The following is a 13,591-nucleotide window of genomic DNA, read 5'->3' as shown; positions in this document are numbered from 1 at the left end:
CACGACGTAACCAAGGAAGGACAGAGCACAAGCAGTACGGTCTACCCTCCCCAAGCGTTCCTCATTACGTCCACCGAATCTCCACACCTGATGTATCAAATCTTCCCGTAGCGTGTGTTGCAGGGCAGAAACCCAATAAAAGCGCTGTCTTCCAGGATGCAAGTTAGAAGGCAAACCAGAACGCTTAAGGCAGCTAAGTAGGTCTGTAATCTCCCTCCCGCCCCCAAAGGCCTCTCTATCCCGCAGCCCCAATCCCCTGTCAAAAGCAGGACTCCTGAGATATTGCACTGCTACTGCACGGTTCCGCGCCCCGAGATGATATCTGTCCGAGCCTTCATGGCTCGGGAGAGGAGAGCAGGGGGTGGGTGTTGAATTCATTCATCGCCGTTTACTGAGATGCGCACTGCACGCGCTCGGCCTGTGGGTGGCCGTCCTCGTCTTCCTCGTCCATACCCTCACCACCGCTGAAAGCCCTAGCCCCGGCGTTGGTATCTGGGTCCTCGAGGTCGGCTGGCTCAGTCATGGCCTCAGCAGGTGGGACGTTCTGGACAGAAGGCGAGGGAAGGATCTTGCGCAGCTCTTCAAAAGCAGCGTCATCGGTGGTCCAACCCTTCTCGGGGAACTTGACGTTGAATTGGATGTACAGATTTCCGAAGTCGTGGTGGCGGTACGATGGCATACCTTGGCCACGGAGCATCTTGACAGCATCTACAAACGGGGTTAGCAACCAATCATCGGCTTTGGGATAGCTCGGGTGTGTACGTACTTGGTGCGATGGCCTCGCCGGGCAGGATATCGACGCTCAACCACCTGTCGTCCAGATGCTCGATGTAAATGGTGCCTCCAGCTAGCGCAGTCACCAGCTCGATCTCGCAGTTGTACAGGAGGTCGTCGTCCCTGCGGGTAAAGCGGGGGTGGGGCTTCTGCTCTATCTCGAATACCACGTCACCCGCCAGAATGCCAGGGGCTTGGTCACCCTCGCCTCGGAACTCGACGCGGTTTCCACTCTTGACACCACGGTCAACGTTGACGTGCAGAACCTTCCTATCAACGACGGTCTTCTTGCCGTTGCACTGCTTGCATCGATCCTTGTCCTTGATGATCTCGCCTTCACCATTGCAGTCGGGGCAGGCTGTCTGGAAGCGCTGGATCATGGGGCCCATCTGTCGCATCATAGTCTTCATACCGTGGCCATCACAACCGGCGCATTTACGGACAGCACCCTCCTTGCCTCCACGACCCTCGCACTTGGGGCAGATGATGGATCGTTGGAGCGCGAGCTTAGAGACCTTGCCCCGGTAGATGTCTTCAAGAGAAACCTTGTGAGTGTGGTGGATTGTGCGGGCCTTGGGCGGGCCGCGGTTGGGCATACCGCCGCCGCCGAACATTCCTCCCAAACCACCGCCGAAGCCGCCACCGCCGCCAAAGAACTGAGCGAACAGGTCTTCGGCAGCCATGCCGCCACCGCCGCCTGCGCCGCCCTCGAGGCCGGCCTCTCCATATTGGTCGTAGATTTGGCGCTTCTGGGGGTCGGAAAGGACCTCGTATGCATGGGAGATCTCCTTGAACTTCTCCTCAGCGGCAGGGTTGTGGGCGTTCTTGTCTGTTTCGCTGTTAGGATGGTGGGACATTGAGGTGGAGGCTGGGAGCGGAGGGGAGAGCACGTACCAGGGTGGTACTTGAGGGCGTTGACCTTGTAGGCCTTCTTGAGCTCTGCCTCAGTGGCGGTGGGTTTGACCTGTAGGTTTTGTCAGCCTGTGCGCCGGCGCAAGGCTGAGGGCCGAATAGAAGCGGTTTTATGTGGTCAACATACCCCAAGTTGGTCGTAGAAAGCGGTCTCGCGAACCATGTTGCCGGTTTATGATAGAACGGAAATGTGGGGGTATCTGTTGGTGACTGTAAAGATTTCTCACGGAATTGGCTGCGAGTTCAACAGAATGGTCAGTCTAGGTTCGCACAACTCTAAAAGGCTAGAGGGAATGGGAGATGAAAGGACCAATGAATGGCAGTCACTCAAGAGATGGGAAAGGAGACCGTCGGACATACAGAAAGGGTGAAGAAGGGCCGGGCTGGCTGGCTGGCGGGTGCCGCAGAAGCGGAGGGACGATAACGGGAGATGCGAGACAGGGCCGACAGCAGAGAGGAGGGTATCAAGAACAGATGTCGGGGAGTCTTTTGATGTAAGGCGACGACTGGGGATGAATCACCAAGACGAGTGATTTTGTGTTGGTGGTGATGTGCAAAAAAGTTGGTGGATAGCAAAGTCGAAGTCGCAGTCTGTCGGACAGTGGACGAGGCGGCTGCGGCGACGCTGAAATGAATTTAGCTTGCACGGCAACGGCAAGAGGAGGCTGAGAACCGGGTGCAGAGGCAGGCAGGTAGCAGAACCAACCGGATTGTCAGCCCGCCCATCAAAAATCCATTCTATGGAAGAGCGTAGAAGCTGCTCGATCTGTTAGTGGGGGACCTGCGCCATCGCCCCTGCTCCTGCATCGGTTGGGCGTGTTGGGCTGGTTCTGGCTGGGCCAACGCCTGGCGAACCGGGCAGATCTGGAAATAGACTTCGTCCCTCCTAACAGGCAGGGATGCCCCGCAGCCCTCGGGGTTTCTCTACCTGGGCATGCTGTTGCCAGGCTGCAGGTTCCATGGTTGCTAAGTCCCGCCTGGCTGGCTGCCATGCACCCATTACGTCGTTTGCGGAAACCACAAGTACTGTCCCAGGTTCCTGCTATGTATGTATTTGGCCTACTATAGATTGTGCATACAATACACACTACCGAGGTACTTGCCTTTACCCTCCCTTGGTCCCTGACCTGCATCGTCGACAACACTGGCGAGGACCCTGGATCCACAGTCTCCAAAGTTCCAGACCAGGGGACCAACACAGGCCTGGGCTTCTCCTCGTCCTACAGTACTGCCTCGCCTGCCACCTGCATCCGGCCGCAGGGCCAACGCAAACAGGAGCATGTTGCCCAGTATGTGTGTAGCACATTCATCAATTGATTAACCTAGTCGTGAATATGCCTGTAGCTCGTCAGGCTGCATACCCAGGGTGCCAGGTACAGTATCGCACTCTGCGACTCAATTCAATCAAGTCAACTCTACCCTCACAGACAGTCCAAGCAGAACAACTTGGGCATCAATCAATGTACAGCCGAAAAAGACCATCTCAACAATGAGGCAATGTGCTGGTCGGCAATGTTTTGCACAGCTCACATCCTTCAGCATCGAGTGATGGCTGTACTACTCTCATCTGCGGTCAGCGGGTGGAATCCTCCCCGTCGGACTTAAGCACTCTCTCGGTCTAGCCACCGCTTACACCCGTCTCACCACCTGGCTTCCTTCCTGTCTGTCAGGTGCCCGAAAACGAGACGTCCCCAACGCTCTCACTCCCTGAGTTGATTGGCTCCTCTAGCGAGACAATTTGATCCAAATCTCTCATCATTTTCGAACACCAGAGGGCCGATAGTACGGTATCGTGGCTTGACTATCGTCAACGAGGGCGCATACACGCACACATCATGGGGCCAGACGCATCAGGGGGCGGTGGGACCACGCGTCCAACACCGTCTGCTACCAAGAGGAACAGCGCGATTAGAAAAGAGCAGAACAGAAATGCGTCTCGCATTTACAGTCTGTCACCCTAGCCTTCTCAATCGTTCGGCCCGTCCCGGCGAGTGCTAACGGACTCATAATAGGAGAACGAAGAAAGCAGAGGCTGGCATTGTTGGACCGACTCCTTGAGAAGGATCAAGATCAGGCACTCCCAGATTCGTCACAGGAAAGCGCTCCAGCGGGACCGGCTTCGTCGCAGCCGGAAAATGTGCAGACTGTCTCCAGCTTGACGCCCTCTGACGGGCCAGGCGCAACGCCCTTGGTGCAGCTCCCTTCCTCGGAGCCTTTGGGTGAAGTTGTCGAGGCAGAGGTACCATCTGCCTTCGACAGCCTGTCCTTTGATGGAACATGGCCGTTATCAAGCAATGATCCGATATGGAACTTCGCGGTAGAACAAGATGGCACTTCTGGAATGGCTCAGCCGCATCCAGAACTGCCGACTCTAGCTCCGAGTCCTTCATCCATACTTGGCTGTGCTGGCCAAGACGCCAGCTGTAGTGACGATGGGGTCGTGGAGGGCGGGAAACGGTCCCAAAACAGAGACTTCTCAGCGGCGATGGCATTCGGCAGCACTGGCACCTTCTTCTACACTCCAGGGCAACGATCTATGTATCTCCTCGAACCCTCGAGCTCTCCAGAAAGCGACAAGGGAAAAGCAGTAGCCTCAAAGGCTGCATCGCTATCGTCATCATCAAGACTATCAACGACATTGGTACCATCATCAAGATCAGCAGCTTCCACTCCCTGCCCACTGCCAGGCGAGGAGAGCCTCGGAGAGTTCATGGATCACCTCATGAAGCTCCGGCCCCCGGACGCCAAGCGCATAATCTATGTCCAGCAACACGGCCTCTTCGCTGCGGTCCTGGACAACACCCTTGCAATCGGTGTCTTGGACGGCCCAAAAGGGGTCTTTGCCGACGAGGCGAACAGCCCGTTCAACAGGGACTGGATCGACAGCAAGGGCTCCATGGAGCTCGCGCTGATCCGGTCCAAGTTCTCGGGCGCGCCCAAGGACCTGCAGCCCGTCGACGTCCAGATCACCGTCGAGCACCACGTCTACCTGGACGTCATCCCGTTCCCGTCGTTCCGGGAGAGGACGCTCAAGGCCCTCGCATGCGACCCGCCCCTATTCGATGAGGACGAGTTGTGCTACGACATCTGCAACTTGGAGGGGCTGATTGTCTGGGGCTCGCAGGGAAACAACCAGGGCATGGATGCGTGCAGACCCTGGGACATGCGCTGCTGGGAGCCGAAGCCGTGGTTCCTGAGGAAATATCACTTTCTGGTTGGTGGATGGGAGGACGAGATGTGGAGAGCCGCAAGGTGGTGGCATGCGATGCGGAATGAAAAGATAGCTGCTGGTCCTGTGAGATTGTCGGCTTTGACCTAGGGTGTTACTTTCTGCTGCCGGACATTGCCATGTGGCTTCAAGATAGTGCAGGTGTTGTGCTCGGCACGGTTGACAAGACAATTTTCAAGCCATAGAGGGGATGGGATGTAAATTTAACAAGGCTTACTTCCCTCATCGGCAATTCTTCTTCAGCGAGTCATCTATGTTGGCTCAAGAATTAGCAATTTCTCATGTAGATACCCCATCTCAAGCACATTATACCAGTAAGCTATTAGGCTAACAGAGCCAACTATCTCCGTCCATCGTCAGAATCGACAATTGACGTATCCAGAATCCCCTAATTAGGTTGTGTCCGTGAAATAACGTCAACAAAGCCGTCTGCTCTCTTATCAGCACAGTGACGATAACGTCGGGCAATGTCATAGTGGGGATGACCCTGAGAGGGGTCTTTCACTGAATGCGACAGGCTCGTTCCAAAGACACACCAAACTCTTCAACTTTTTAGCTTCATTCGAGGCATACAGTTCAATATCATTGTCAAAATGGACGACTCTCAAGGCCTTGCCATAGCATTCGAGGAAGCCAAGCAGTCCTACTCCGAGGGGGGAATTCCAGTAAGGACGACCGGGATCGGCCTCTGGACGGGCATCGCCGTTCTTCAACATCAACAACATCGGAGATCGACATAAGCTCAAAGTGCTTCTGACTGACAGCTCCTTACATCTAGATCGGCGCCGCACTGGTTTCAAAAGATGGCAAGCTTCTAGGCCGCGGCCACAATATGAGAGTTCAACTGGGCTCAGCGAGTAAGTCTGACCATTCCATTCAATTTTCTAAAAGGGATCTTGGCCTTCCTTGACGGCTACAGTGATACCTCTACATGAGAGGTGATAAAAAAGAATGAGAACCTTCCATGCATTCCTGACATTGTTCCCTACGACCACCATGAACCACTGAAGACGATTCCTTGCCCAGAAAATGTTGGATGAGCATGCTAACCAAGTCACAGTTCACCATGTAAGCCTGTCCAAAATCAGACACATTCCCCATCCTCAGCCATGTCCCTCCATACCTCATGGCTAACATACAGCTATAAGGGCGAGACGTCAGCCCTCTACAACTCAGGACGCCTGCCCGCGCGGGCCTACCAGGGGAGCACGATGTACACCACCCTCTCGCCCTGCGATATGTGCACGGGCGCCTGCCTGCTCTACGGCATCGCGCGCGTCGTCATAGGCGAGAACGCCAACTTCATCGGCGGCGAGGCCTACCTGCGCTCGCGCGGGGTCGAAGTCGTAGTCGTAAGCGACGCAGGCTGCAAGGAGCTAATGGACAAGTTCATCGCTGAGAAGCCTGACCTGTGGTAGGCTGTGTCCCTTTCCCCCCAACCCCTTGCGCCCCTTTATCGACTTGTTCTCGTGCTGCTTTTCATCAAGTCATAGGCTGATCTGTTGCTCTGAGCAGGAATGAGGATATCGGTGTGGAGGAAAGGGTGTATTCCAAGGAGTGAGGACAGAGGCTTAGTGAAGCTGGCGAATACGGACATGTCATATCTCAATGCACAGTACAGCATGCTTTTATAAATGTTTTCATGATTCTTCGCCAGTGTTTGGCCGTGAGCGCTCGCGGCGCCCTTCTATGGCTATTTGACACAATGTCTTACTCGACTCTCTTGAAACCATCTGCCCTGGCGGCAGCGGCATGAATCTTAACTTCTGCTCTTCTGAAAGTCAACTCCTTTGTCAACCCAGGACCATGGTCAGTATTTAAGAATACTTCACTGAGTTGACAATTCTACGAGTGACCTCCGAGACCTCTCCTGGAATACAAGTTGACAAAAATAGTGTCGCTGACTGGTAGGATGCAAGGTTAGACGTCGGAAAAAAGCCGCAGTACGTCTTGAAGTATGGCTCAGATGTCATTTTGACCGAGTGGTCACAACCTCGATTGGCGTGCGTAGGGAATGCCCAGCCTGCCGTGGTCATCTCGGTGTGATTCGATCGACTCGCTCGACGCCTAATGCAGCAGGTTTCGCAAAGACGGGCTTGCGGAAGCACCGCTAGGTTGCCGATTGTCTGGCGCGCGTGGTGGCATGCTCGTCTCTCGGCTCACCATGACGCTGTCCCTCGTCATGGGAGGGCTGCCATGTGGCGTTGAGAATGGAGATCTCTGAGGATGGAGACCATGTGAGAAGGGATGTTCTGCTGCACGCGGCGGAGGCCCGCCATTCGTAAGGTGATGAGGAGGCGGAGGAGGCTGATGATGGACCGAATGGGGCTGGTGGTGCTGAGGCAGATAAGGGCCTCCATTCGGCAGAGGTGGTGGTGCGCCAATGCCTCTCGGAGATGGCGGCCTGCCGTTGGCTGTCGGCGGAGGACCATAGTGGTGACCAAGCCCATGGCCGTTCTGCAGAGGAGGTGGGGGCGGTGGGATGCTCGACAGTGGCGGCGGACGCAGATGATTAGGTGGGGCTAGCGGCGGCATACTGCTGGGTGGGATTTGCGGATGTGCTCCGTTCATGTGGTGAGACTGGGGCGGCGGCGGTGGAGGAGGGTGAGAGCCATGCTGTGATGATGGTCGACGCCATTCACCATAGGGCGGTGTTTGGGGTGGTGGGTATTGGTGAGAAGGAGGACCTCGCGGTGGCAAGCCAGCCTGCATAGACGGGGCTGCGATGGGTTGAGCCAGCTGCGGCGGCTGTTGCTGTGGTTGCGGCGCCTGGACAATGGGAGGCGCGATGGGGGGTGCAATGGGGGCTGGGGCTTGTACAGAAAGTGGTCCTGGAGGCGGCCCAAAAGCAGGTCCGTGGTTCGATCCAGACATCGGCGGAGGTTGCGTTGCCGGAGCGTCCAACGAGGATTGGCGGGGAGGATGGTCCCACGGTTGCGGTGCAATGTTTCTGACGCTCATCAGATTTTGAGGACTCGCAGCTGCCTGGATGGCTGGAGGAGGTGACCTGGGCACCTCGACAGGCGGCGGAGATGCCTCCTGCTTGACGACTGGCTGAGGCTCGACCCTTCGGTTGGCCTTCTTGCACTTGTGACACTGGTAGTTGCGTTGTGCCACAAACTTTTGAGCCTCTTCACCCAAGCTACCACCATGGCCGTTCACCAGTAGAAGGCCCTGCGACTCGTCGATTGAATGCCACCTGGGGCTGACGTCCGTGCCGCAAGTAATGCAAACCTTGCCCACTGGCTGCATGATATACGGTACCTCCTCCTTGACTGCTCCATTGACCTGGACTGGCGATGTCACAGGCACGAGGGTGGTAGTGGAAGCTCTCCGGTTTATCGGCGTCGTGGTCGAAGCAGTGACAGGCTTTGCAGCTGCCGGGATGAGATTGGCCTTACGAGCACAGCCTGTCAGTGTCAGATCAGCCTGTTTGAAGTTTCGGACATAGAGCTGCAGCGCATTCAAGCCGGACTCATCGACCACGTCTTCGATGTGATGAATGGCAGTCTTTGGCACGTGATCCTTGCACCAGATTGCTGCTGCCATGGTTCCACTCTCGCCGCCGATGCTGACAATATTGTGCTGGTCCCGACGCGAACCCTTCACGGGGGTGATATCGAATCCGACAGCGTAGCCTTGTTGGTAGGCACACTCGACGTGGAATGTCGTTCGACAAGTTGGATTATGACACGGCACACAAGCGCCACCCAACTGCTTGCAGGCTTTGCAGATCTCTTGATAACGAGACCGGGGGATGGAGGGGATGCCTTCGCTGGGCTCGAGCGCCTTCGCGTTTCCGAATTTGATCTCGGGGTGAAAGACAGCGCAAGTTACATGAACCCAGTTGTTGTCTGCTGTCCTCTTCAGCGGTTCCCTTGGGTCCACCGGTCGGCCGAGCTCCTCTTGGCGCTTTCGATAGAAGTCGGCTGCGTTGGTAGCGGACTCCTTCTCTAGCCGTTCTCGCTCGCGTTCTTTCTCAGATTTCTTCTTGTGAGAGATCTTCGGAGGCTCAACAAAATCATGCTCAGTTCTCTCGACCGGGCACAAAACACACTTGTAGTGCTGCACAAAACTGGTTAGCTTTCTGTTGCATGAGAGGAAAGTGACACATCTTCTTACCAGTGAGATTTGCGGGTTCTTGTCGTTCGAGCACATGTCGCAGATCCATCTCCCGTTCTGCCTGTTGTCAATTACGCCGTAGCAGTTGCGGTGCACCGTCATCCGACATTCCCTGCATTGCAGGTGCTGATCTCCTAGAGGCTCCAATTGGCGACAAATACTGCATGGCATCGTCTTCGGCTTGGGCATTGGCGGTGGAGGTGGGGGAGCGGGCTTCTCGGCTGGTTTCTCCTTCTCCTTCTCCTTTTCCTTCTTTTTAGCCGCGACCGCGCCACCAACACCTCCCGCCTCCGACAACGCGGGCTCCGAGTCTCGCTCGGACTTCAGCTTCTTGCGAGGCGGCTCCTGGGGTCCCATCGGTTGAGTTGAGGTGGCTGCAGCTGCATTTTGTGGGGCGACTGGAGGAGGTTCGGGCGTGCTGTACTTGGTCATCCTCATCCTCTCATTAGCTGCTTGCAGCTCCTTATACAACTCCTCGTCAATTTTTCGCTTCCACGATCGACCACCAGACGCAGCGACCTTTTTGGCCGCCTCGTCGAGATCCTCCCACTGGATGGCATAACGGCGCCAGAGCTCAGCACACCTTCGGCAGAGAGCCACGACATATTGTGTGCCTTTCTCTTTGTTTTTGCCACCATTTTCGGTGACAACGGCGGAGGAAACGTTAGGGGCGCGACGCCATTGTCGTGATGACTTCGTGTTGCAGAACTTGCAAGTGAAGTTCTTTTTCTTGTCTTTAGCCTTGACGGTGTCGAAAGCCGAGTCATCGTGGTCGTCCGCAACCTCGTCCGCAGCCTTGCTCGCCTCTGCTTGTGCACGCTTGATCTCTTTCTTGCCCTTCCGCTGTGGGTGGTTACCCCAAATCTTCTTTCCTTGTGGCGTTTTCTTCCATTTGTAGTAATGGCGAACAATCCACTTGTGAGGCACTGTCTTGACATATCTCTTGACACTCTGGAGCTCAGAACCGAACTTCGCCACAGCTTCCTCGAATTTCTTCTGTTCCGAAGCGGTCAAGTCGGGTTCTTTGAACAGAGATTTGTCAGTTTTGACAAGTTGTCGCAGCGATTCCTCCGCGTCATAGTTGTTTTTGTACAGCAGATCTCTCGCAATGTCTTCCAGGTTCGTACACCGGTCGGGAAGTCCAAGTTCCTTAGACATAGATCTGGCTTTATTCATGTAGTCGTCAACACCAGCTTCGGAGATTATGATATCGTTGTCAGCATCTTTGACAGGCCCTCCATCCGCGTCCTCAGCAGGCTTCCAGAGACATGTTGATGTGCAACTCGGGTCGTCCTCGGGGAAGTCTAGTCCCCGTGGGACAAAGCCGGAGAATGGCTCGTCCTGGACCCATTTAGGACGTTGCTCGCGCTCGCGCTTGTCTTTCTCGAGCAGGGCTTGGATCTCTTTGGAGTGACGTCCATCTTTGCGGCCAGTCTTCTTGATCTCCAGGGGCTTCACAAACTGCACGGCTCGACCTGGCCAGTTCCCGACGGTGGCCTGATGCCGGGGACCCAGCCTGGAACTGGCACGAGGGTAGATGCGGTCGTCGTAGTCCAGGGCATCTTCGATCTTGCAGTGCATGCCAAGATACCTGAAGGGCCACAGGCTGGCCTGGTAGATCTGCTCGGCGGTTGGGGGTGGGTGATCATGCTCCACGCTGGGGCTAGTGCGGTTGGTGTTTGCCTGTGCAGGATCCTCCTCCTCCTCCTCCTCAAGCAGCTCTTCATCCTCGGCGTGGCTTCCAGAGTCGTGGAGATGCGGCGCATTGAGGGCCTCAAGCTTCCTCTCCTGGGCCAGGTTGCAGGGACCACAAGCCCAGCCGAAACCACGAGCGGGTTTCTTTTGCAACGGCGGCCGCACGCATTGCATGTGGTAGGTATTCTTACAGAACCCGCAGTCGACCGAATCAGCACTGCCCAAAGGGGTTAGCACGTACAGTGGGGGCGGACGGACATTCCCAAAAGAGTCCTAGCGTGGCTTCAAGTGTCTACCAGCAGGGAAGGCGAGTGACACCTTGGTTTTTTTGGGGGGGCCGGCTGGGGCCTAGCTGGACTACTCAAGAACTGCTGGGTGCTGATAATGGGAGAGACAAGGGGCGCCGGAGAAAGGGAACAAGAAGATGATGAAGGGAATTAGGGGCGGGTGCCTTTGGTCACTGGGACCTTGTTTGATGGGGGTACGTACCTGGCACAGTAGCCGCTGCATCGCTTGCATGACTTCACAGCGCTGGTAAGCTCCTTTCCACGACCCTGTTCCACCAGGATGTATTTCCAGCGCTCATCCAGCACCTTCTTCACCCGCTCTGGCACGTTGATGATTTGCGAGGTGGGGATGGCCTCGTAGTTCTTTTGGATGTAGCGGTCGTACATTTTGTCCCACCAGAAACAATCTGGGTTCCTGCGGTACTCTTCCGCATTGGGGATCTCTGCCTTGTGCCTCACCTCGCACTTGCCACGAAGCGAGTTCAGAGGGCAAATGTCCGAATGCATTGTCGCAAACAACATGCGCGTGTCCTGTGCTTTGCGGCCGATGTCCTTGGGTCGATAGAACCAATTGACTCGAATAGAATCTACCGGCCGAGATGCATCGTTCTTGGAGTGCAGGAATTCCATGATGCGCGCAATGTAATATGGCTCACCAGGCGGTTCACAGATCAGGTAGACATGGTCTAGATAGATGCATCAGCCTTTGCTGCTCCGGGGGTCGACAACAGAATTTCACTTACCGTTTACAGCCAGGATGGTCCCGTCATCGGCTGTGAGTGTCTTGTTCTTGGGCCTGCCTTGGCAATCCTCAAAACTCATCATGTTTGTCTCGGCATAACCGCTCATACCGCCGCCACCACCACCAAGCGACTTTCTGTGGGCGGCATTTGACGATGTTGATGAGTTCCCTGATCCAGTCTGCTGGTTCAGACCAGACGAATTGCCTTGGTTGCCTGCTTTGCGCTTCTTGGTTGGTTGGGAAGTAGTAGCAGAATTGACAGCGGGTGCAGGTGTTGACGCTGCGCTAGTGTGGTTCTGCTGTTGCTGCTGTGATTCTTTGTTGGCCGTAGAAGTGGTGTTGGTGGTGGTGGAGGTTGTGCTGGTGGCGGCCGCAGCGGTGCCGCTGTGCTTGCCGTCATCAGAGGTTGGCAGAGGCTTCCGTGATGACGATGAGCCTGATGAGGGTCCTAGCTGTGGGGCGTCCTGGGTTGGGTTGGAGGAGTTGTTTGCTAGTCGTGTTGACCTTTTGGCGTCACCATCATCCTTCCGCTCGGGAGCTGCATCAAAAAGATCTGAGTCGATGTCCTTGTCTTCTGCGTAATTAGGGCGGGCCCGGCCAGTCCTGTTGCGGGAGCGCGTGCCGTATGGTGATGGTCCAGTGGCTGCGTCCTTGGCATCGGCCGGATTCGACCCTGATGACGAGGAAGAGGTTTTGGTCATGGGCTGGGAGGTGGATGCGGCTTTCGCAGGCGCTGTCTCAGAGTCTGCCCTCTTAGGTGGCGCACCGGTAGATGATGAGGGTGAGGCGTTTCTGGATTGCTTACTCGGGGTGGGTGCCTCGGAGCCCTCTTTGGATGATGGTGCAGCAGTAGGAAGTGAAGGACTTTCTGTGCCGGCGGAGTGTGATTGAGATTTGGGAGCCATGATGAAAGTTTTTGGCCAGAGCGCCGTTGTCCAAGGTAGGGTGAGAGAGAGGTGGAGGGAACGGGGCGCCGACCTATTCGTTTCCTGCCGGCGCCGCGAGAAGTGACCAGACACGGGTCACTCAAACAGCACAAATTCAAAAAATGGGGGGGTTACATGTGGCGGCTGAGGTCCATACGGACAGCAGGAACACCAAAATCCGGGGCCGGTTGTTTTGGGAGAAATATGGCCTGCGATGAGAGAGCTGGGAAACCCCTGAGCAAGCCTCTCGAACGTGGCAGATGTGTGAGGACGCTGCTGGGTCGGGGCGGCGGGTCACCAAATGAAGGTATGCCAGCTGGGGAGAGAGTGGGCGGGTGGTGTGGTGGTGGTGATGGTGATGGTGGTGGGCGGCTGGGAAGGGAAATAAAGGCCACCAAAAAGTTAGGAGGGACGGGGTGAGAAAGTCGAGAGTGGATGTTGAATGACAGGCCGGCTCACAGTACCGGGGATGAGGGCGAGGGGAGCAAACAGATCAACAAGGGAAATGGGGTTGTGTGATGCAAGGTGGAAGTTGAAGGGAAGATGTTATATCGGGAGGGAATGGGAAGAGTGTGGAAAAGGGCGAGTCGAGGTATGGGTGTGGATGGGCATGGGTAATGCATGGGTATGGGTATGGGTATGGGTATGGGATGGGTATGCGTGCGCGCAATGGGTAATGGGCAATGGGGCGGCCATGGACCATGGGCCATGGGTGACTATGGGAGGACGTCTTAGGTAAGGCAAGGCAGGCAGGCCAAATCTGTTAGCCTGGTCATACGGCGAAGGTGTACGGAACAGTCGATGCGATGGGCAGGCGGGAAAGTCAAAAATGATCGAGGGCCAGAAGAAGGCCGGGACAGCTCCAGAAAGCGCCGATACGTGGGTAGCGTGGCTTGACAGCTGT

General features: G+C 55.9%; 4 protein-coding genes across 4 annotated transcripts; 2 read left to right on the top strand and 2 right to left on the bottom strand.

Moving 5' to 3' along the window:
- Positions 1 to 388: 388 nt before the first annotated feature.
- On the bottom strand, positions 389 to 1,849 carry J7T55_008500 (chaperone dnaj 2; the record flags this gene model as incomplete). Its single annotated transcript, XM_053138823.1, has 4 exons — positions 389 to 708; positions 767 to 1,603; positions 1,669 to 1,738; positions 1,814 to 1,849. The coding sequence occupies 4 exons, from the start codon at positions 1,847 to 1,849 to the stop codon at positions 389 to 391; spliced, it is 1,263 nt and encodes a 420-aa protein (XP_052997775.1).
- A 1,672-nt stretch (positions 1,850 to 3,521) lies between these two features.
- On the top strand, positions 3,522 to 5,005 carry J7T55_008499 (uncharacterized protein; the record flags this gene model as incomplete). The annotated part of the gene is made up of 2 exons (XM_053138822.1): positions 3,522 to 3,633; positions 3,699 to 5,005. 2 exons carry the CDS (start codon positions 3,522 to 3,524, stop codon positions 5,003 to 5,005), a joined length of 1,419 nt encoding a protein of 472 aa, XP_052997774.1.
- A 503-nt stretch (positions 5,006 to 5,508) lies between these two features.
- J7T55_008498 (cytidine and deoxycytidylate deaminase zinc-binding region) lies at positions 5,509 to 6,476 on the top strand (the record flags this gene model as incomplete). The annotated part of the gene is made up of 5 exons (XM_053138821.1): positions 5,509 to 5,580; positions 5,694 to 5,772; positions 5,976 to 5,983; positions 6,064 to 6,329; positions 6,431 to 6,476. 5 exons carry the CDS (start codon positions 5,509 to 5,511, stop codon positions 6,474 to 6,476), a joined length of 471 nt encoding a protein of 156 aa, XP_052997773.1.
- A 471-nt stretch (positions 6,477 to 6,947) lies between these two features.
- J7T55_008497 (uncharacterized protein) lies at positions 6,948 to 12,666 on the bottom strand (the record flags this gene model as incomplete). The annotated part of the gene is made up of 5 exons (XM_053138820.1): positions 6,948 to 7,025; positions 7,079 to 8,980; positions 9,038 to 10,949; positions 11,222 to 11,705; positions 11,763 to 12,666. 5 exons carry the CDS (start codon positions 12,664 to 12,666, stop codon positions 6,948 to 6,950), a joined length of 5,280 nt encoding a protein of 1,759 aa, XP_052997772.1.
- Between the last annotated feature and the right edge of the window lie 925 nt (positions 12,667 to 13,591).

This window comes from Diaporthe amygdali (assembly GCF_026229845.1).
Source record: "Diaporthe amygdali strain CAA958 chromosome Unknown NODE_4_length_2575358_cov_65_588622, whole genome shotgun sequence".
Classification (NCBI taxonomy): Eukaryota; Fungi; Ascomycota; class Sordariomycetes; order Diaporthales; family Diaporthaceae; genus Diaporthe; species Diaporthe amygdali.
The sequence above is the reverse complement of the archived record's forward strand: the minus strand, read 5'-3'. Positions and strand labels throughout refer to the sequence as shown.